The sequence below is a fragment of the Vulpes vulpes genome, chromosome 7 (assembly GCF_048418805.1).
Source record: "Vulpes vulpes isolate BD-2025 chromosome 7, VulVul3, whole genome shotgun sequence".
Taxonomy (NCBI): domain Eukaryota; kingdom Metazoa; phylum Chordata; class Mammalia; order Carnivora; family Canidae; genus Vulpes; species Vulpes vulpes.
Genome location: NC_132786.1, coordinates 85372868 through 85396614, shown reverse-complemented (window position 1 = coordinate 85396614; position 23747 = coordinate 85372868). Strand labels below are relative to the sequence as shown.

At 38.3% G+C, this 23747-nt stretch overlaps 1 protein-coding gene and 1 pseudogene across 38 annotated transcripts in view; one reads left to right on the top strand and one right to left on the bottom strand.

The window, feature by feature from the left end:
* Positions 1-15009, bottom strand: part of PPP1R9A (protein phosphatase 1 regulatory subunit 9A) — a 312437-nt gene extending 297428 nt beyond the window's left edge. For 8 of the 38 annotated variants that reach the window (XM_072764293.1, XM_072764301.1, XM_072764298.1 and 5 more), the window contains exons 1-3: positions 14406-14540; positions 13941-14146; positions 11027-12647 (exon numbers count right to left, since the gene is read on the bottom strand). In XM_072764293.1, the coding sequence (XP_072620394.1) occupies positions 11027-12421 (1395 nt within the window). In that variant the 5' untranslated portion in view covers positions 12422-12647; positions 13941-14146; positions 14406-14540. The other 30 variants (XM_072764309.1, XM_072764313.1, XM_072764315.1 and 27 more) reach the window with 14 other exon arrangements.
* A 5269-nt stretch (positions 15010-20278) lies between these two features.
* LOC112923947 (U4 spliceosomal RNA) lies at positions 20279-20428 on the top strand (annotated as a pseudogene).
* Positions 20429-23747: the final 3319 nt, after the last annotated feature.

The window sequence follows — 23747 nt, the reverse complement described above, 5'->3', positions numbered from 1 at the left end:
CTTTTGTTAAGAACAACAGGAAACTACATATTGGCTGGTGTTTTGTAACAGGAAACATATTCAAAAGGACACTGTGGAGTCCTAGAATTCAAAATCCTGTTTTTCACTGAGAGCATGCAAATGTTTTCATAGGATTACATATAATCAAGATACTACACTTGACATCTCTATTCTCTCAACTTCTGAGAGAGAATCTGTTGAGGCTCAAGAATTTAACAGATCAAAAAGAAAGACATGTGGGAGAATTGTTAGGCTTTTTAAAAACAAATATTTATTATTCTTAGTAAGACTTATTCATTAAAATATTTTTTTCTTCAGATCCACAGTATATGCTGGGTTTTTTTCCCTAAGATTTTATTATTTATTTATCCATGAGAGACACAGACAGAGGCAGAGACCTAGGCAGTGGCAGAAGCAGGCTCCCTGCAGGGAGCCCGATACAGGACTCGATCCCAGGACCCAAGCATCATAACCTGAGCCAAAGGCAGCCGCTCAACCACTGAGCCACCAGGAGCCCCTATGCTCAGTTTTTAAAAGCATACTAAGGTTACAGGTTAGGATATCACACGTACACTAGCAACTCAAGGAAAATATCTAACACCTAACATCTATGCAAATATATCGAAATTTAAAATACACTGAAAGGTTATCCCTCCATAATATTCACAAGCTTAACCACAAACATGGGATTAATTTTACCAAGACTTAAAAAGTATGCACTTAATGAATTCAACTGTCAAAAGTTCACCCATCCTCTTAAACCAATACTTCCTTCAGTGTTCCATAGATTCATACTCTTCAAAATTTTTCTGTGACATAATCTCCAATGAAAATAATATAAAAAATTAATTATTTGAATCTTGGACAATATGAAAAAATGTTTTTGTCAACTTCTTGTTATTACTGATCATTCCAATTGTGTTCCCACCACTTTTTTTTTTTACATATAATTAAAGCACTAACACATGTTCATTGTAGAATATTTAGTAACTCTAGAAAAATATTTAAAAATTTTTTAAACATCACCTTTATTCTCTCCACCCAGGAATTACCATAGTTAACATTCTGACATATGTGCCTTCAATATTTGTTCTAGGTACAAATACACATACACTAAAAATAAAATTGTGATAAAAATGCATGTTAAGTACTTATCCAATCTTTTTACCCTGTGGTATATCGGGTATAGCAATAGTCCTCATCGTTAAAATTTTAGAAAACGTGATCTATAATTGATTTATCCTATTACCCTTTATGCATATATCATAATGAATTATTATGACATTATTTTGAATTATTATGACTATTATTAGGCCTGTCAGTTCTTTTAACTTTCTACCAAGACAAATAACAACTCTGATGTACTTCCTACCAAAAATCATTGACCAAAAAAACACATTGATCATAAAAACAACACTCAGAACTCATACCCAAAAAAGGCCTATAAACACAGGAAAACATTTAACAGCATCAATAAATCAACATAAATCACAGAAATTATGAAAGACATTTTTTACTCGCCAAACTGAAAACTGTAAAGCATACAAATAACACCAAGTTATTGTTGTAGGGATTGTGAGAAAACCATTCCAATGCAATACTAGTTATAAATTAATACGACTTTCCTAAATAATAATTCAGGCAGTATGTATGAATAGATTTAAAATATTTTAGCCAATAGTTTTATTTTTAGAAATCTATCCTAAATAATCATAGATAATTCTAGATCCTGAACAAAAAATGATATAGGGTTAATTCCTTTTTAATGCTAACATAGCATTATGCGCATATGTCAAAAGTCAATGAAGACTTGCTCCATGTTATCATCATTCTTGTACTCTGCTTTCCCTATTGTATTGTAGATTTTCATTTCTGATCCAGTTTTTGTTCTTCATAAGGCTTGTTTTTGTGTTTGTTTTAATGTTTAGTGCCCAATCTTAAAATTTCCAGAGAAAAATGGATGCTCTGGGCATAGTATATTATATAAAAATTCATACACAACATAAATTACTGCATTTTACTATTCTACTTATAGAAGAATCTTCTAAAAATAAATACATTTTATGTATAGGTGCACAAGATGATAATCAAAGACCCTATAGTAACTTTAGCCACCCCCTCTGAAGAATGGGTTCATTTAAAAATATATGTGTGTATATCAGTTGATCCAAAGCATAAAGTGTGAATTTATGTCTTTTTCTTTCTTTATGAGACAACTTTGCATATCTGTTTTGTCTGAAACAAGGGGTTGGTAAAAGAACCCGTCAATACCACATTGACTCACAAGTGGACCTTAAATACGAACCAATAAACCTGCTTTTCCCTCTCCTCAACTGAGGTCCCTTACAGTGAAAGGAAAACTCTTCCAAACCCTGAACAGGTACCTATGACTTTGAGGACTATTTAAAATCCTTATATTCAAGATTAGACAAATTCTCCAGCATGAATGTACCCTCCATGGAACTCTGTCCTGACATACTTTTGAAAGAGGACTAGAAGTAAAGAGTAATTTTTTGGAGGACAGCTCTTCAGTAGATGAAAGAGAAGGGTCCACCTCACTGCACATTGACAGACCCAAGACACAGAGTCACTCTGTTTCTCAGAGTTATGCCAGTCCGAAAGAATCATGGGGGAAATTCCACAAATAGCTACTCTGGAAGCCTCTCACCTGGTCAGTCCTGGAAAGGAACCTCCATAATCATGACTCTTTCTCTTTTTGACCCTTGCCAACCACTATGTGTTCCTATCTAGACCACTGTATTTCAGCTGGTACAGAAAATACCTTGGAGGATCAGCTTTCCCCCAAAATAAAACTCATTACCTGACTTAAAAAAGAGAGGAGACTAACATGTCTATGAGCCATTTCATCTGAACCACTTTTCCTGATACATCAATAAATGGCAGAAAGTTTTAACTGTATAAATGCTTTTCTTAAATCCCTCTGAAAATAGATTGTGAAGAACAAAACTTTCCTCCTCCTGAAATATAAAATTTCCAGATATCTTTATACTCTGCCTGATTCACTGTCCTTTTTATAAGAACAGATGCGTGAGAGAGAGCAAGTTAGACTAAAAAATTTGAAATTTTGCAAAAAAAATATCAATATCTCCATCATGTTGAACTGTGCTATGAAGCTATTTCCAGAACAGAAGTGAGTGAAGCAATTAATATGTCAGCAACTATATTACAAAACATTTCTTTATTCTTAGGTTCCTTCGCAGGGTGTTTAATATATAGTTCAATCCATACTTCCAAAAGTTGAGTTGCTCTAAAAGCCACTCTATAAAAATACACTCCCTTGGACTTAAAATTTAATCATTTTAAAGCTTTTACTATAATCTATAGCATAAATAACATTCTCAAGGCAATTAACATAATTAATTTCCATATTGCAACAAAAGATGTCCATTTCCCTTTGAAATAATAGCACAGATATTTATGATAGTGGCACTTATTGCACAAATATCTTCGAGAGATTATCAGAGAGTCACAAGACGATAAAGCTGAGAAGGCATCTTTTACAAGTAAGACAGCCTCCATTATAAATAAGAACGCCAATGCCTCAAGAGGCCATTTGTCAAGTTTACAGAATGCCACGTCACTCTTGGTGTTACTTTCATTACCAGTTAATAACATTTAACAGCAATATATATACTAAGCTCCAGTAAATACCATGCAATAAACTAAATGAATGCCAGCCCCATATTACTCATCTCATAAACGGTTACATTACAGATAATAGCAAGTATGGCATATGAAACCTGTATTAAAATATTGAAGAATTAAGAGAATTTTAAATACAAAGAGTGAAGTTTGTCTACGAATAATCTAGGTCAACATAAAAGAATAATGAAAGCCACAAGGTAAGAGCAGTAGGATGGAAATAAACTCATCAGATTATCAGAAAGGGACAAGAGTCCCTTGTTGTAAGAGCAATGTACACATGAGATCAGCATTAGTGCCCTTGGTGCCTTTACGGTACTCCATGCTGAAGCAGACACTTAGGCTCCAGCAGTAGCAACTTCAGGTTACATGCAGAGAAGTGCAGTGTCCCATGCAAGGGACTTATTCCAACCACTCTCTTCACCACAGTCAACCATACTTCCTCAGTTTACAAATACCCCCAACCCCTCCTGGATGCTGTCTCCTTAGCTTGTTTGTTTGTTTGTTTGTTTGTTTGTTTGTTTGTTTTCCTCTCCATGAAACTGCATAAGGGGCAGACAGCATCTGTTGCTCCCACACCTCACCACTTGGATCTTTAGCCTGTGTGAGCACCCAGAAAATTCTTTTGGCACTGCTCTTTCGACTTTCCTATATAGTCTGCTGTCCTCAGGGAATCTTAAATTTTAACATCTCGCCAGTCACACTCGTGTCTTTTATATTCCTTTCAAAACGCATACCCCTGATTCCATTTATATGAAATGTCCAGAAGAAGTAAATTCATAGAGAAAGTAGATTAGTGTTTGCCAGAGGATACAGGAAGAAGGGGAATTGGGAGTGACTGCTAATAGGCACAGGGTTTCTTTCTAGGGTGATGGCAATGTTCTAGAATTAGATAGCAGTGATGGTTACACAATACTGTGAAAATACTGAAAACCATCGAACTATATGGTGAATTTTGTGTTATTTGAATTTTATCTCAGTAAAAAATTGCAAATTAAAAATAAGTGGAAATAAGTACATTCACAATGCTGTACAATTACACACACACACACACACACACACACACACACGCATGCACATGCACACACAATAGGGTGTCCCTCCTCCTAACTTTCCTTCCACCTTGCAAAATAATAAACTTCCCAAAGGTGGAATTATTAAAGCAGAAGCCGAATGATCATCTGTCAGCATTGTGCTATTGAAGAGCTAACTGGAATGAGGGGGAAATTACACTAGATTACCTTGAAGGATTTTTCATCTTTCAGTTTCTGTCACAAACCAAAATGAAGAAACGAGAACTGGGAAAAAATTTTAAGTGACCAGGAAGAAAAAAATATGAATCATCTCTTCCCATTCAAATTGAGAACTGTAGAATATAATGAAGCAAAAGAACAAAAATGAAATAGATCCAAAAGGGAAGAACACAGAATATTAAGAATATTAAGTAAATTAAGTAACAGCACACACCAAGAAATTATATTCAGAGTTTAATATACCAATGCTTGCTTTGTTTATGCAGAAATTATCCCATATCTAACCATATTGCTCTAGAGAATTCCAAAACCTTTTTAGTCCTGGAGCGGCGAAGAAGTAAGATGTGACCAAAAAAATCTAATGCAGGTGAGATTTAAATCAGATTACAATTGATGGGCATGAAAGTGGGTTAACAAGGTAAACAAAGTGTGGATAACATAATAGAAAGTTATCTTCCCCTAAATTCAGCCTCTTCCCTTTAAAATCCATTAACCCAATAACTAATGTCTTTTGTGGGGAAGTTTAGAGGGGAAGACAAAATATTACGGATGATACAAAATATAAAAAACTAAATCTTTCTACCACAAATAAATGCCAGCAAACATCTATAATAGTTTGCTGTAGAAAAGAACCTCTTTTTGAATACCAAATGACCGTGTTTAGTGAAATAGGGAAGGGGTATCAGTATAAACACTCAATATTAGAAGAGGGGTATATTAAAATATTTGTATATTAAATGTGTATTATAGTACATTAAAATATTTTATATATTTACCTAGTTATAAACCATAGGTTCCAAGACACCAAAATTTTAAAGGCAGTCCAATTTAAATGTTAGGGCATCAAAGTTATCCAAATAAAAACATACCATATAAGACAACTATCCTTATACTTTCCTTAGTTTATTAATTTAGGCTTTCAAAAAATGAAAGAAATTGAATTTCTGAGTCTATCAAGAACTACTTCCTCCTGTTCTTTTATAACTAAAAACGTATACTCTTGTATAAAACTCTTATGTGGTCTAACACAAGAGTCTAGGATGTGACACTTTAATGACCCAAACCTTTTATGAATTTAGAAATCAATACATTCCTGTATCCAGAACCATCATGCACGTTACAACTTTACACCTGTATCAGCTTCAAAGAACACTATTCCACACAACCAGCTACAGCAGACTGATCTGGAAAGCAAACGTGTCAAACAAGCTTCCCACACATTTTGTAACCAGCTCTTTTCTGAAGCCTGAAAACTGTACTTCACATATTCCAAAGAGCGATCTGTTGACCAGCAGCCTCAGCACCCACTTGAGATCTTTTTTTAGGAATGCACAATCTCACCTGTTTTGTGAATTTGCTATATTATTCAAGAATATTAAGTTCTATTATGAAAGTCAAGGAAACAAATGAGCTGGATAAAACTCATAAGAAGTAGTGGTCACTGATGGTAAGTAAACTAATAGCTTATGATGTAAAGGCAACATTCTGAGGCTCAATTAGATATACATAATAAGGGCTCATAAGCTTCTGAAATGAAGGCAAAGTTCTTAAGATGTGTTAAAAATAGGTAATTTAATAAGCTCTAAGATATTTTAAACTAGAAAATAAGCTGGAACAAACAAGAGGTTCACTTGTTTAAAAAAAAAAGGGATGGAAAGACTAAGTCATCATCATACCATCTCTGGACTGACATATATACCATCTCCATATCAGCCACCCACCAAGGACGCCCCAGGCTGGTCTTATTCCAGACTCTGCAGGTGCTTTACCCAAGAAACACAGATACAACTCAGCAAAACTGGCAAAGCTACACTTGTATGTACTACTTGTACCCTCTCTCTTCGATACAACAAATATGTATCATCAGTCTAGGGTATTATTAGTATGTGGAGCCCTTGCTCAAAACTCAACTCCAGTCCTCATTACCACACCCTCAATCAGAAAGATGATGTGAAAGAGGGAGAGGGTCGGGACATATGAATATTGTGTACCTGGGCCCAGGTGGTGTGGTCCTTCCAAGCTTTGCACCTTATGTGTGTTAACTTACCCCATGGCTTTCCTCTTGCTTCTGGCTGTGTGTTTTAAACTAATTTGATAAATAGTGTGATTTGAACATTTAATTTGGTTGCTGAGCCTGTCTATTCCATAACCCCTGGGAAAGCTGGTAATGTACTTGGAGGCTAACTATCACATCAAGGTGATTCCCCCAAAATACCTACGGAATCACAAGTCTTCATTTTAAAAGATCCCCAAGTGATTTATAAGCATATTAAAGTTTAATCTAAAGAAGCAGAATGTCAGAAATTTGGATCTCAGAATGATACTCTGAACACCATCTTGAATAAAAGGTCTTGTGTACCAACTCAGAGCCCCAAAAGAGAAAGAGAATGCTAAGGGACCCACTTTCAACAAGTATCATGTAAGATTTAGAGAAGCACTGCTGCCCTTGGTGATTCTCTTTTGAACCCCAGCTCTGTAAAGCCCCATACAGTTTGAGAAAACATTCAGAAGAGTACAGCACAATACATCTTAACGTTAACCCTATAATCTCTGTCTTGCTGGGAATTAGAATAATACCTTTTTTCATCTATGTTATGTTTCAAGAACACCTATCCAAAGGACATAAGGCTACCAGAAACCGAGAAAGGGTTATTACTGCCTTAAAAAGGTTGCAGTGACTTTAGAAAGATCATCCAAGAACATTTTAGCAGAATAGCCTGAGAAGCATTGTTAATGGGCTATCCACTCCCCACCTACTAGCAGTCGCTGACCTGATCAGCTCCAGTCATTTTATGTATTTATTACTTTTATTGTATATTGCATTGTCCTGACACATAGTAAGGGCTCAGTAAATGTTCTGAATTAATAGAAAACAATAATGAAAAATGTCACCCTTTCTATCTTGCATTTATTTAAGACAAATGTAATTAATTCAATCTGTTGGTTTTGAGAAATTCTTGACAATGAAGGCATAATTCCACATTAGCATGGTTCATAACACTCTCTCATTCCCCATCTCAAACTTGAATCTTATGTTTTCTATTATTAATCAATCCCATTCTAATTTTCCACAACACTGTGAAACCCATCAGCCTATCCATTAAGAAATAATCCATTTCTAAATGTCACCAACAATTATGTATAAGCAATATGCTACACAGGAAAGATCAGCCATTATTTTAATACTTTTCTAGGTCCAGATTTAAGACATCTTAGAAAAGCATCTATTTAAAACATCTGTAGAAGAACTGAAATAAAAACTGAGGACACAATCACACACACAGAGATCATAAACAAGATGTAAAACAAAAGTCTAAAAGTATCGAGAATATTTACTCTAGTTAAGAATAAGATGAGAATATCAGGAAAAGAATGTAAAAGTTCTAAAGGTCAGTTCTGTAAAGAATATGTCTCCTATTGTTGCTAAAAGAGGGAGTATGTTCAAATTTCAAAAGAAAAGATTTAGGTTGGAAATCATAATCTCCCATTCCATAAGTGAATCTTTACAAAAAGAATAAGGAAACATACATAGGGAATGGCTCAGCGTACTCCCTTTCAAATGGTCTATCAAATCCTGTTCACACCATGCATTTAGTACAGCCAACAACAGTTACAGTCCTTATAGGACATTAAACATTTCAAGGCAGGTTTTCAGACTGTGTTACATGGGTTTGAAATACCAAGTGTTTAAGAACTGACTCCACCAGCTCACATAGGAAAGAGGTAACATTATAGATTTGTGTGTCTTCCACACCTAACAGCTTGAGAATAGACACATAATAAGAAGCCTTCAATAAATACATGTTGAATTTCATTATTATCACCCTCTGAGGCAAAAATCTTAATTGAAGAATAATCTAAACACTACCATCACCACTACCAGGAGAAAAGTAGCTCTCAAAATTTCCAAGTGAATCCACTTACATGTTAAACAATGAGAACAACAAGAAAGAGTAATTGTCTTATTCATTACAAAGAGCTAAGAATGAATCTTCTGTTTGCAAACTTAATCCACTCCAACTAGTACTGTTAACTGCCCACTAAAACCCAGTGCATTATCTTTGCTTCACTAACCTTATGCTTGATCTATGTTATATATATATATATATATAATCTATTTCATTCTATGTTATGTGAAGTACAGTTTATTGTATGAAAATTAAGAGGCAAAATGCTTTTTGTTATGAGCCATAGTAGAAAAAATATCACTTGAATTTCAGAATATCATACCCAAAACCTGGCTTGTTCATATGCGAACAGCCACATTTCAATGAGAAATCCTTTAAAATGCATTAAACCTATTCCTGTGCGTTACGTTTTGTGCAGCACAGGACCCAAATATAAGGCTGGTGCCCCATTTGGTTGAGTGGGTAGTGTTCTACTTGATAAATTTTCATAGGCTGCTATCCCCCATTTGGGAGTTAGTCACTGGTTTTAACAAACTCCTTGAAGAGTTCATTTCAGTTATTCCTGCCTTGCTCAGTGTGAAACAATTTAATCTTATTGCTTTCTTCCTAAGGGGCAGAAAGATGATGTTCAAAGGAAAGTACTTGGGAAGGGAACATGCATGGTGAAATTTAGGAGCTCCTGGAAAGGCCTGCGGGAAAGACACCTCTAAAGAGAGAGCCTAGAATTGGGGGTGGGGGGGGGGGTAGGAGGAAAGGTGGAGGGGAGAGTTTCACAAAGGAAAGTGGGAAAGCACAGCAAAGAAACTTAGCTTACACAGAAACCACACTCACACCTCTAGTTATTTTAAACATAGTGTAACTTGGCATGGCCCATTCTGATCCAGAACTTTTGTCTTACGCTAACGAAATGAAAAGTTTGCCCCCTAACACCTATAAATAATTTCATAGATTATTACTTCATTTCAAAATAGTGTTTCATAATTAAAGCAAAATCAAATTTCTCTTTGCTTTGTAAATTTTATCTTACAGCCCTTATACGGAAGTTTTAAAAGATGGAAATAACAATAGACAGTGATTTCAGATTCTTTCAAAAGATAACCACATCCAATTACAAATCTATCATATATACACACTGGACAAGCGAGGAGTCCCTAGATAGTGGTTTCAAGCTACACATTCTATCACCACAACCCTTCAGATTTCCCCTAGGAGGGCACACCAGAATCTCAGGACGAAGGCTGGTGGGTAAGTACACAGTGAAAAAGCACTCCAGGAGATTGTGATACTCAACCCATCACCTCCTGCCCCTCCTGCCATTATCAGCTAATAATGTCTCACCACCCGCTACTGATGTACATTGTGCTATTTCTTCTATACCAAATGTTAACTCAGTGAAGTCATTAGAATAGAGCATCTGAATTCAACTGGCATTTATCCAGCTTTTAAGAGGTAAAAACATATACATGAATGACAAATCAATTTAATTTCCTTTCACAAAATTTCATTTTGGGGCTACATTACAAATTCTGAACTCAAAGCTACTTACAGTCATAGCTTTCCAATTAAAGTATTTAAGTCCGCTAATATATTTCCACGAATCAAACTTTCACTACTAAGTAGCAGCACACACACACACACACACACACACACAAAAGAATTATAATAAGTTTCAACATTCCTCACAATCCACTTACACTTAAGTAAGAGATAACTCAGATTTTTTTAAGCAAGTAAATGAAGACTGTTATTCCAAGGTCATCATAACTCTCTCATTGTACATTATGCCTCATATCCTAGAGGGTTCAGATTCAGAAAATTTTATTACTTATGGGCACTTTTAGGTAAAACTGGTTAAAGAGGTAATTCCATTTCAAACTAACACTGCTGGTTTTCAGTGTTCATATTATTCATACTCCAGTCCATTGGAATGTATCTCACAATCTCCAAACTTCTTCAACTTTACTGTTAGTCAATACTGTTTTAAGCAAACAGAAAGCCTATCAGGAAATATGTGGACATCTCCCAAACTTTTAAAATCACCTGACATGTGTATATCAACAACCGGGAATTCCTTATAGTTGTCAAATCTATTCTACATACATTTAGGCCCAAATACTTAAAAAAAAGAAAAAGAAAAAAAGAAAAAGAAAAAGAAAAAAAAAAAAAAAACACTTCAAAAACAAACTGAGAAAACATACTTACCTTAATCGGAGCACTACTAAACTTAATTTTCCTATTTGCTGGGATGTCTTCTTCTTCTGGCAATCCAACAATTTCCGAGTATTCCATATCAGGTTGATAGTAATTGTTTTCATCACTATCTTCCTGCTCATCCTGTTCAGTGCCTGTCTCTCCCCAGTCTGAATTATACCTGGATCTTACCCTATATACATTGTAGTCACTGTGCATGTAAACATGGGAACTCTCAAAATGATCTGAATCTTCAGGTCCTTCTTTTCCACCACTGGATCCAGAAGCATCAGCAGAGGTAAAATCACCACCTGCAAGTTCTTTCTTCTGATGCATTGCTGCCTCACTCCCAACTAAATTAGCCTCAGCGTCTCCTAAAGGTTCATTCTGTGGTGAAGGGATTTCAGACTCTGGCATTGCCTTATGTTCAGCACGAGGCTCTTCAGGAATGTCTCTGTCACCTCTGTCAGGAGTCTCTTGGTTAGATGTGGAGTCCTCGGCTTCCTTTCTCTGCTGTGTCTCTTCACTTGGCATGGAGGCTGGAGAGGTACTTTTCAGAGCCACTTCTGGGACTGGAGTTGTATGACTCTTCTGAGCATCCTCTGCATCATCACTGAGTTTGCTTGGAGGAGACCAAGAATTAGAATCCTTAAGGTGACCAAAGGTATCAAGATTTGTAACAGTAACAGATGGTAGGTTCAGAGGATAATGTCCAGTCACTGAGTATTCACTGTTCTCAGCCTTCTCAGAAACGATGGCACTGGGGGAATCGGTGTTCTCGAACACTGCACTCAGTTGACTCACAGTTGGGGAGACAGCCTCTGTCCGAGAGCTAAGGCTATCCAAGGAATCGGTACTGCCTCTGTTGGACTTCGAACCACCCCACTCATCCTGAGGTTCACTACCTCCAGCTTTCTCTTTCTTTGGGGAATAGCGGTTGTTTTGTCCTGATTCGTGCACGCTTCTCTCAAACATCTTCCGAGTTTCTGTGAACTTAGAATAGGAAGGGCCATCGTACAACGTGTCAAATCTACTAATTCGTTCTGAAACAGAGGACTCCAACTTAACAACCGAGCCATCTGTTTTTTCCAGAAATTCTTTGGGCCTCATTCTTCTCTGTGGAGATGAAGGTCCACCTTTCCCCCTTGTTTTGGCAACGACTGCGGCATTTTCACTGGGTTCCATACCCATCTGCATAAATAGATTTTTGATTCTGTTGACATTGGAGCCATATTTCCTCCCCCTGCTCTGCTGGGAGCCCTCACCTTCTTTTGTTTTTTGCTCCCCATCTGACTTGGGTTTGTCAAAGGTACTTTTCAGTGCCTGGAACTCAGTTCTGTATGCATTCCTGTGAGGAGAGGCACTTCTGAGAGTGGTTCGTTCACCTGAAGACTCGGTTTTCAACATTTTTACTTCAGGGGTGAAAAGCCGATGTTCATAATGATCAGAAAAAACAAAAAACAAAAAACAAAAAAACAAAACACCTCTCTTCTCTAATCACCAGTATTTGATCAAGAAAAAGTACCTCTCAAATGGCATACTGTATCAGTGATCCTCCCAACAGGTGTATTAGGAAATTATTCAGTCAAGAGTTACACAAAATGGCTTTTTCAAAGCAAGACTAGAGGTTCATCTGTAATAGAAAAGAATGAATTTCTAAATTCATTTACTTATTTGAATTTAAGTTTAGTCAACTAATAATACACTTTTCAAAGTGGCTAAGCCATACGTCAAACAGAAAGAAAAAAATATCACTTAATGAAATGGGAATTTAAAAGCCAAGAATTTAAAAGTTACACCTCTGATTGGTCTTTGGTAGCAAACATGTTTCAAACACAATGTGGAGATCCCTACAGAAATCACGCACTAACACAACACATAACTTACATATAAGTACACTACTTTAGCCTAAGTTTCTGTTGCTTTTGTGAATGATCTTAAACCATCAGTTCATCAACCTGTTCGGAAAAAAATGAATTTCAACTTGGGATGCTCCACATCAGGTAGAATTTATTCTTTCTGTAGAAGCCCAATTAAAAGTTTGGAATCTGTTTCCAAAGTCCAGAATATGCTCACAGAGGCTTATTTCACTCTCTCTGGTCCAACATTCTCATTTATAGCATCCCCAAAGCAACGTTAGTACATTTCAGACCAAAGCAAGCAGAAGAAAGTTCTCAAATGAAAATAAGTTTCACGCTAACTGGAGTTACATCTAATATTTGGAAGTTTCCTAAGTGTGGATGCTATCAATTATACAGTGAGATGCAGAACATCACGGGAATAAATGCAGGAGAACGTGATGATCAGAGAGCAACTATAACACGAAACCTCTTTTCAGAGTCCTGATTTGTTTACTCCTACTGGCCTCTAACTTAGGACAAGCTCAAAATGCAACGCAATGCATGCTTGCTGGTCTCCACTAGCCCACAGCTGGATTTTGTACCAATTATGCCAGTAATCAAATCCTTCGAGATCTGCTGAGGCGCAGACAACGTAGTTCTAAAGATTTTTCATTTTGTTTTTGCTTTAGATTCGTCTTTTGGTATTAGGCCGAGCCAGATCACCCTCATGCACAATCAGCTGAGGAAGCACACACTTTCCCTGAAACCGCCTCCAAACTCGGCTTCTGGCCCAGCACGCATGCATGGCCCATGCAGACAAACAAGAAAGGCTTGAGAGTGTGGTGCCTTTCTTTTTTTTTTTTTTTTCTTTTTCTTTTTTGGTAAAGCATCGACAATCTCCTTGTACCCTGACATTTGTTTTTAAGCCTTACACGCCCTCCCCTCCCCCCTGCACATACACCCCACTCCCTCCCCAGCCAATTCGAACCCGAGGGGGCGGGGGCGGGGGAGATGGGGCCGCCAGGAGGGGAGGGGGGGGGACTCGAAACCTGCCCTCACAAAAGACAAACATAAATAACACCAACTTGAGAGGCAGCCGGTTCCCAAGCCTGGTTCGGGACGCAATCCCTCGGCCCCGGGGCAGGGCCGGGAGAGCAGGTGACGCCAGCGCTATGGTAGGAGGTCGCAGTCTAGCTTTGTGCCAAGAAGCACCTGAAGTCCTAACACATTGGCTGCGGCGCCCGGCGGCTGCCAGGCGGATCCCAGTGTGGCACGGGGAGAGCCGAGCTCCCTGGCCACATTCAAAAAAAAAAAAAAGAAAGAAAAAGAAAAAAAAATTACGGGGTGATGATAATAAATCCCTTTGTTTTTCCTCCCAGTGTGCCAGGAAACAATAGATCCCACTGATAATGCCTCCGATCCTGCACCTACCGCTCCCCGCCACAGCCCACCCCCACCCAGCCTGCAACTCAGCCTTTGTACATCCCGATTTCCCCCTCTTCATCTCCACCCTCCCCGCCTCGTCGCCCCGCGCACAGCCTCCCCCTTACCCGAGCGGGAGCCGCCGCCGGCGGGGAGGGTCGGGCGGCCGCGGCTCCCACCCCCGCCTCGGAGGCGCCCCCCGCCCCGCGGCGGCCGCGGCTCTGTCGGCGCCGGCCGGCTCCGCGCCCCTCCGCCCGCCGCTCACGGCGCAGCGCGGGGGGCGGCTGCGGCGGCCGCTTCCACGCGCGCCGCGGCCCCCACGCGCGCCCAGCCCGCGGCGGGCGGCCCCGGGAGGCGCGCTGCGCTCCGCCACGCCAGTGCGGGCGGCGGCCCGGGCCGCGACGCGCTCGCGCCCTCGGAAGGGCCTGGCGCGGGGGGCCCGGCGCCCGGGGGCTCGGCCCACGTGCGGGCGCCCGCGCCGGGCCGCCCGGGCCGCGGGGGAGCCGGGTGTCGTGGGGGCGAGGCCGCGGGGGCGAGGAAGGCCCAGGGTAACAGGTGCCTCACCTCGGCTGATGGGATTAACTCTAGGGCCGCAGAGAGGGAGCCCGGCAGCAAAATCCCGGGAGAGGGAGAGAGAGGGAGCCTCTGGCGGCCAACCGAGGGCGAGAAGCACCGGCCCGAGGCGAGGCCGCCCCACCCCCCGCGGCCGCGGGCGAGGGGCCTCCCGGGCCTGGGGCCGGGCCTGCCCTCCTGGGGCCGCCGCCTCCCTGCTCAGGGGGTCGGCTCGGCGGAGGCGGGGCTGTCGGCCGGCTCGCCCCCCCCCCCCCCCCAGTCTGCAGTGAACTTCATGACCCCGGGGCGTCCAGAACCCCAGGCTGCGCCGCAGGCCCCAAGGCCTCCAGCTAGGCCGTGCCCCGCCTGACACCCACCTTGACCTTAAGCCTCCACCGAGAGGAGGAGGAGGAGGAGGAGGAGGAGGAGGAGGTCTTCTGACTTCCGCGTCAGGGTAGAGTTTTCCAGACCCCCCACCCTTCCCCCCTTCACACTGCCCAGGCCCCCTTCCTCCCCACCCCCTCCCCAAAAAGGTACCGGAAGTGTCACAGCCCTGCGGCAAAATAGCCCACTCATCAGGACGGTCAATGTAGATCTTTAAGCCGATCCTCCCGAAGACTTCTCAGGGTACAAAGGACTAAAAGGATAATTTTTCAAGAAGGCAAAAAAAAAAAAAAAAAAAAAAAAGCCATAGAAATATGAAACAGAAATATGAAATGAAAAATGTGGCAGGTATATGTCCTTCGACTCATTAATTAGAGACGGAGCCGCAAGATGTTAGAACCCATTCAAACAAGGGTGCAGGCGGAAAGCAGAACTTAGGGGCAATCCGGAAAGAGGCAAAACTGGCTAAGATTGTATAAGGCATAAAAATGTGATGTTTTGGATTATCTGTTCTACAGGGAAGTAATAGTATTTCTAAATAAAAGAAAACAAAGTAATTTTGCATTTCTGTAGATAAGAACATTTACATTACCCTAAGTTTCTACAGCCTATAAAATAGGAAAATGGCCTTGTCAAAGGTTCAGACTACTGTAGACCCAAAAAAAAAAAAAAAAAAAAAACAAGAGAGAGTCCTGTTGATAACATCCAGACTTCCACTGAAAGGACACAGAGTGATACTTGTCCATCTCAAAGTCTTACACAAGTTTTCCCAACAGATCTATTATTATCTGCATTTACCAGATGGGAAAACTTGAGGTTTAGGTTTTGTAGCTTAACCAGAGCTTTATCAACTAGTAAATGATCATAGTTGGATATGAATTCCAGCAAGTCTGTATACAGAATCTGTACTCTGGGAGCAAAATCTCTTCTATTTTAATTTCAAAAGGCCTTTGTAGTTACTCAATTCTATGTATCTTTTAATTTTGAACAGTAAAATTTTTTCTTCAAGTCTCACCAAATTCTGGGTGCTTTCCCAAAAAATTGGCATTCTCTGTCTACAAAGTGGATGTCACTTCTATAAGCATAAACAGATGTAGCAGGCAATGTGAGGGGGCTGTGGTTCCAGTCTCCACTTTTGGAAAGAACATTTGTGCTGTCTGGGATAATTTAGTGGAAAAGTTCCTGTCATTTATTTGCAGTATGGAACCATGTTTTTCAGGAGAATAACCTAAATAAATGCAAGAACCTAATCACTGAGTTCTGTCTGTAGGAGGGGGCAGAGTTGGCAATAAAATCAGTCTTACACCTCTTTGCAAAAAAGATGATTCATACAAAAAAGCAGCCTAAAGAATTTGGTTGCTTGGGTTTCTTTTTCTTTCTTTTTTTATGTGAACCTTCTGGAAAAATTAATACCGAAGGAATGAATGACGGAGGTTTTTTTTTTTTTAAACCTAATGCTGATAATTTTAAGATTGCCTGATTGCCCATAATCTACTTTCCTCTTCTAACACCTTTAGAACGATCTACTAACCCAATACATGCAGCTATTTAAATTACTTAGAATTAAATATAATTAAAAATTCAGTCTTTAGTCCCACTAGCCACACTTGAGGACTCAGTAGCTACAAGTGGTTACTGGCTACCCTATAGGACAGTGTAGATACAGAACATTTCCATCATAGATATTTCTTTTGGATAGTGCTATCCTAGACAACGTTTGCATTTCCATGAATTAAAAAAGGTATATTGACTTTATCAGGGTTGAAACTTAGTTTAATAGAGCATTAATGTATTGGGGATTCAAGGTCATATGTTCCAATTGGAAAGGGGCTGGAGCATGTTAGGGTATAAAAGGTGATATTTAGTATTAACATGCATGGTATACAAAGTGCAATGGATTGGGGAGGAGTGATGCTCACATATGATTTCTTTCATGAATCCTGGAGAATATTGTGTACTGCTATTCTTAGTTCCTTTGTAACCATGATTAGTAAAAAAAAAAAAAAAAAAAAAAAAAGGGACCATAAGATTAGTAGATAAAAATTGCGAAATGTAGAAACATCTGGGTAGCTCAGCTGCTTGAGCAGCAGACTCTTGATTTTGGCTCAGGTCATGATCTCCCAATCCTGGAATTGAGGCCCATATCGGGGTCCACGCTCCATGCAGAATCAGCTTCAGATTCTTTCTCTAGGTCCTCTTCCTCCTTCTGCCCCTCCCTATTCACGCGTGCCTGAGTATACTCTGTCTTTCTAAAATAAATAAAATCTTTGTTTAAAAAAAAGTACAAAATGTATTCTATGTTTTTTAGGGGTTTTTCTCAATATATTTTTAAAGTTCTCATAATGGATATTCTGAATAACTAGTCAAAGAATTGTTATTTATGCGTGTAAGTGAAATACTGGGTAAGCTATAAAATTAAACCTAAATCAAGCCTAATCAATTTTTTAGACTAGGTAATATTAACTAAGCTAAGCCCGAAGACTGCCTATCACACCATATTTAATGCAGAAAGGCACTTGGCTGATTGTCTGTTAACAGAAGTTCATGGACAGAATAGAATAGAACAAAGCTAAAGGTCTCTGAAATAATCTCTTTATGGGATAGACAAAGTAATGGAACAGCAATTTGTATAAGTAAGTTTACACATAGCTTTAGCATAAAAGGATATTTCACTGCTATGTTTCTTTAGCAATACTAATAAGAAAAATGTGTTGATAGGAATGAAGCAACTTGTTTACCAAAAGTGTATTTATAACTGCTTATTTCACATTTGCAAATATCAGAGTGTGCTGTCTCCTTCCGATTTGAATGTTGGTATTCAGGTATCCTAAAGGTCCATCCTTTAAAATAACCATCCCTACTTAAGGGTAAAAATTTAAGTCTGTCTTACAGTATTTTAGTCTTTTGGTATTTCACACACACTCCATTGTAGAGGTGAAATATATTTCTGTGAAATAATGAAAAAGTCCCCGGGTTTACATTCAGAATACATCAGAGATCTCTATGATTTGTCTGATTTCATGTTACTAACTATAAAATTAAGTTTAAGTCAATAAACATTTTCTAATCTAGAAGGTGTCATTTCTGCCCAAATAAATTGATAATGATTCAGCATTGCTTTCTACCTACATTCATGGCTTGGGCATGCCACTGAAAATTTATACCATCATCTTGATCCATTTCTCATCCTAAAATACATCCAGTGTCTTGGCTTTTCAGCCAAAAGGTAGGCTCGTGATAGGTTTGAGCATTTACTTTTATTTGGAAGTAATAAACTATAGAACTTCTTAGGATTCCTGAAGTCATTTTTTAAAGTTGTTATTAATTTCTTAGCTCTACAAATAAAGCACAGTAGATTTACAGTGGCCTTACAGTGTTTAGGCCAAAGTGATACATCTTCTCTTTTTTCCCTATTTGTACTTTATTTGGTTGCCTACACAAAACACAGTAAACCAAGAGTTTTATTGGACTAGACATTAGTATGATGTTTTCATTACTGTCACTGCATCTAAGCTTGAAACAATAGCTGCTATAACTATTCTTCTCAGTTTTCAGTTTTATAATGGTATAAATTACATGTTTAAAAACAAGTGTGAGGTATTTATCTGTTTCTACAGAAGCACATTTTACTTTCAGCAGATTAGCCCCTCTGGCAGAAGGATTCTGGTGGTGGTACTCTACCTGCCAATTCTCCACCCACACGGTGCACCTGAACTCCGGCATCTTTGGGATTGACATGTTGTCTACTCTGCTTCAGAATAATTTTATATTTCAAGACAGAAACAAAATGGGAGAGGTATGGTAATCCTTCACTGAAAGAACAGTTAGCAAAGTGTCAAATTGAGATTCAAATTGAAAACATTTTACTGAGATTCATATTCACTATTATTTTATCTTAGAAATGCTAAACCTATTTCTCAAGCAATGTGATAGTATGGGCCCTCTTTGCACACCACTGTTGGAGGAAATAGCTGTCCAAAACACTCTTCGTTGTGAAAATATGGAGAAAGGAATCAAAGAATAGCAAAGGTATGTCAGTAGCTTCTCTATCCCATGGCACTGGCCTTGGTGAATTAATTATTAAATAGACAAACCCCTGTTTGTCTACAATTAAACGAGAAATTTCTCTGATTTTATTTCCATTTCCAGTCTAGTTCAAGTAACAGAACTAAACTTTGAAGAGGTCCATTATAGTTCCACTTGGTATAAAATCCAAGTTTTTATAAACTACATTTTTTTAAAACTTAGGTATTTGGAGGTGCCTGGTTGGCTCATCAGTTAAGCATCTGACTCTTGATCTCAGCTCAGGTCTGTATCTCAGGGTCGTGAGTTCAAGCCCTGTGTTGGGCTTCATGCTGGGCATGGAGCCTACTTAAAGACAAACGAACAAAACTCTAGTATTTAACTTAGGGACGTGATTATCTGCATTTAGAAATAATAAAGGGCACCTGGGTGGCATAGTGGGTTGAGCCACCAACGCTTGGTTTAAGCTAAGTCCTCATGGATCATGGGATCAAACCCTAAGTCCTGCTCTGCCCTCACCACAGTCTCCTCTCCTAAGGAGATCAAACCCTAAGTTCTGCTCTGCCCTCACCACATCATGGGATCAAACCCTAAGTCCTGCTCTGCCCTCACCACAGTCTCCTCTCCTTATCCCTCTGCCCCTCCACCTCATGCTCTCTCTGATTCTCTCAAATTTTTTTTCAAATAAATTTTAAAAAACAAAAATAAAAAAATTGCTCTGAGTTATTAGTACATTTTCCATAGGTTCTTAACTATAATCCTGATGTCAGGCATAGACTTTTATCAACTACCATTATTTTAACACGAAGTTTGAAAATATATCCTTATGCCTTACATGTTTCTACATCATTAAATTTTTGAATTGGATGAGTAATGAATAACTACGTATCCTAATCAGTGGGTAGATCTAGAGCAACCAACGCTCCTGTTCATGTCCGAGGACAATATCCAGTATTGTAACTGTATTTGGAAGTGTTGGGGGCCTTAGCGTTAGTTTCTTGATTAAGCCACGACAGACTCCCTCACTGAACTAGTGTCTTAGAGCTTTGCACAAGTGGCAGTATCGAAGCCAATGAGGTTTATCTGAGGCACGATTATTGCTAATTGAAAACTGAACTAGTGTCTTTGATTAGATACTAAATGTGTAGATAGATCACATACTTTCTGGGCTTTCTTGATATTCTTAGAAGAAAAAAAAACTTTCAAACTGAAATCGTGAGATTGTAGTTTTATAAAAATATATTTGTATAAGTTAAACCAGTTAGTCTAGAAAATCTTGTATCCTAATCCTGCTCTTGATCTGTGTTTAATTGAGGAAAAATACTACATTAATAATTCTCTACCTTACAAGCCAAGTGTTTATTCCCTTTTAAAGAAAGCCATGGACACCAACGTGATATATGTCCATGCAAAAAAAAGACAAGATGCTATTTACTTCCCATATTCAATTATGGCAAAAACTGAAAAACAAGAATAAATAAATATCTTATTTATTTTGTACATACAGAAACAGTACAGCAAACAGTTGAAAACTGCCTAATACCTAGCTAGATCCTCAAAGAAAATAAAATTCATATTTTATGATACTGAGAATAGAAACAAACACGTTAGTGGGAGATGAAATTGAGCTGGTATTAATTAAAATTTTAGAAGGGAGTTAAACATTACAGTTACAACAAAGCAAAAACAAGACACCATCTTTGTCAGGAATGTAAATTTGGCCTGTTGTAGCTTGAAAGGGAAAGAAACTGAATTTTGTGGATTTTTAAAGAATTTTTGCTTTGCTCTCAAATTTAACAAGCTACTCTGACATGATTTTGTGAAACCTGAATAATTTTCATATAATAAATTACATGTATTTAAGTACCCTGTGCTATAATTTAGCAAAGTATACATATTTTTGCAAATTCATAAGTTGAGCTCATCTTAAGAGCCTCAGAGATTATGCAAAGCCAGCTATATACAACCAAATGATAGACTACCACATGCTCGTTCAGAGAAGAGTTGGACCAAGGCCAAATGAGGCATTTAGATGCATAAATAAATAGTCATTTATTATGTGATGTAGCTTTATTTTCTGAAAGCAAATGCACCTTCAAAAATCTAACACTAAGCTTAAAACTGACACTGAGATACTCTCGGATGAGTGCTGACCCAGAAACTTACATATTTACATACAGACACAGTTTCCAAAATATTTGTACATAATCATCACCTCACTGAAACCTTTCTGATCGCTTCTATGAAATTTTTGAATAACAAGGTCAACGCATACTATAAGGACTTTTATTTTGCTCTAAGTAAAATTTTCTCCAACTATGGAGGATAAGACTTTTCTGCAAGATTCTAACCATATGTTTGCCATGTAAAACTTAAAATGTATAAGAAACAAACAATTCAGAGCTGACACAAAATGTTTCTTAGGAATTACTATCATTTAGGCTCACTGTGCAGAAATCAAAAACACATTTGATTTTGAATAGTTCTTGATAGCATTTAGAAATTTAAAAAAAAAGTAAATACCTGGAATATTAGTTAATTTCAAAAGAAACCAGGTATGTGGCTTATAGATTCTTTATTAAATAATAAGCCTCTGCTATATTCCTTGCTCATAAAAAAATTTGATTATCTGGATTTCATTCCCTGGCATAGTTGGAGGCATGAACGATGAACATTAGCTATCCTTGGCTTGGTTAAGAATGCTTGGAAAGCAATATAAGAAAATACATAAATTACATCACAAAATTTAGAAAATATTTATCTTTGTTAGTAGTATCATATCCACTGGCTCCAAACCTTGTGTGAAAGTCAGAATCACCTAGAGAGTTTGATCAGGTTTAAATACCTGGGTCATATGCCAACCCTCCTAAAAGGAATCTCTAAGTAGAATCTAGCAAATTCCAAAATGTTCCAAAGGTGATACTGTTGTGCAGCTGGAGTGAAGATGGAATTTTAGGAAACACTAACTAGATGATGTAACTGATATTAGAATCTAATACACTGCTAATGTCTAGTATATACCTACAGTTCTCATTCCCGTATCACTATCTGGTTACTGCTGGGTAGAGGGTTGTCATCTATGTGGGTAAGTTTCTAGGACCATGAGTGGGAGGTATCAGAAATCATGCTAGTCCATCTTCCCTGCTATGTTTTTGGTTGTGGGGTCTAATCTTGACTTTTTGGTAAGATAATAATGACAACTGTTGCTTTGTAGTTACTGTCCGGATTTTTTCTCTACAGGCTAGAAAAACTTTTAAATGTGATACTCATATTTCTAAGAATTGAGAAATCTCCTTGAGTCCTTCTGCTCAAACTTTCCTCTAACTTCAAAACTACCCAGGAAAAATTTAATCTCTTAAAATGTATTTAAATTTGAGAGTACAGGGATCCCTGGGTGGCTCAGCGGTTTAGCACCTGCCTTTGGCCCAGGGTGCGATCCTGGAGTCCAGGGATCGAGTCCCGCGTCGGGCTCCTGGCATGGAGCCTGCTTCTCCCTCTGCCTGTGTTTCTGCCTCTCTCTCTCTCTCTCTCTCTCTCTCATGAATAAATAAATCTTAAAATAAATAAATAAATAAATAAATAAATAAATAAATAAATAAATTTGAGAGTACAGTGATATATTAGCTACCTTTGTTAAGATTTCAGAAATGTTTTGACCAACTGGTGGATACTTCTCAGAACCACTGAAACTCTAGTTCCATCAGAAAATGCAGACGTTTTGAAGGCAGACAAATACTGAGCATGTTGTTGAAAGATCATTTTCAAAAAAAGGTAAGTGAAGTCATGACTCCCATACAGATTTCAAAATAAAAATATGTTAATGATTTTTAAAGAGTAAACTGGCAAGATATTACAACCAATTCAGAAAAAATTATTTTTTTAAAGAAACACAAATTTAAAAATCAGAATATTGAAATTAATGCATACATGAAAGCAAAAATGGCCTGTTCCCCACTGAGGGAGAGAAGGCAAGTGAACCTACCTCTACCTAACAGAATTCATAGGTCTGTAGATAGGAATTATTTTGCAGTGCTATCAGCTACCCATGCTTTAAAGAGTTGTAAAATAGCTCAAAGACAATGAAAAACTAGAATCAGATAACTGAAGGAATGTGATCTAAACAAAGTATAGTTTTCTGTTGAAGCATAAAATTCTTTTTACGTCAGACATCCATAAGTTTTCCCTTCTTTATTTTCAAACACTTACATCAGCCATCTTTGGGCCATACACAGGAATGCTCATTACATCATTATTAACAACTAGCCAAAAAGGGAAAGCAACACAAATGTCCATCAAATGATGAATAAATAAATAAAATATTGTAGATCTATACGATGGACTTTATTTGGCAACGAAAAGAAATGAAGTATTGATACATATGCTACAACATGAATAAAGCTTAAAAACATTAAGCTTTTGGGGATCCCTGGGTGGCGCAGCGGTTTAGCGCCTGCCTTTGGCCCAGGGCGCGATCCTGGAGACCCAGGATTGAATCCCACGTCGGGCTCCCA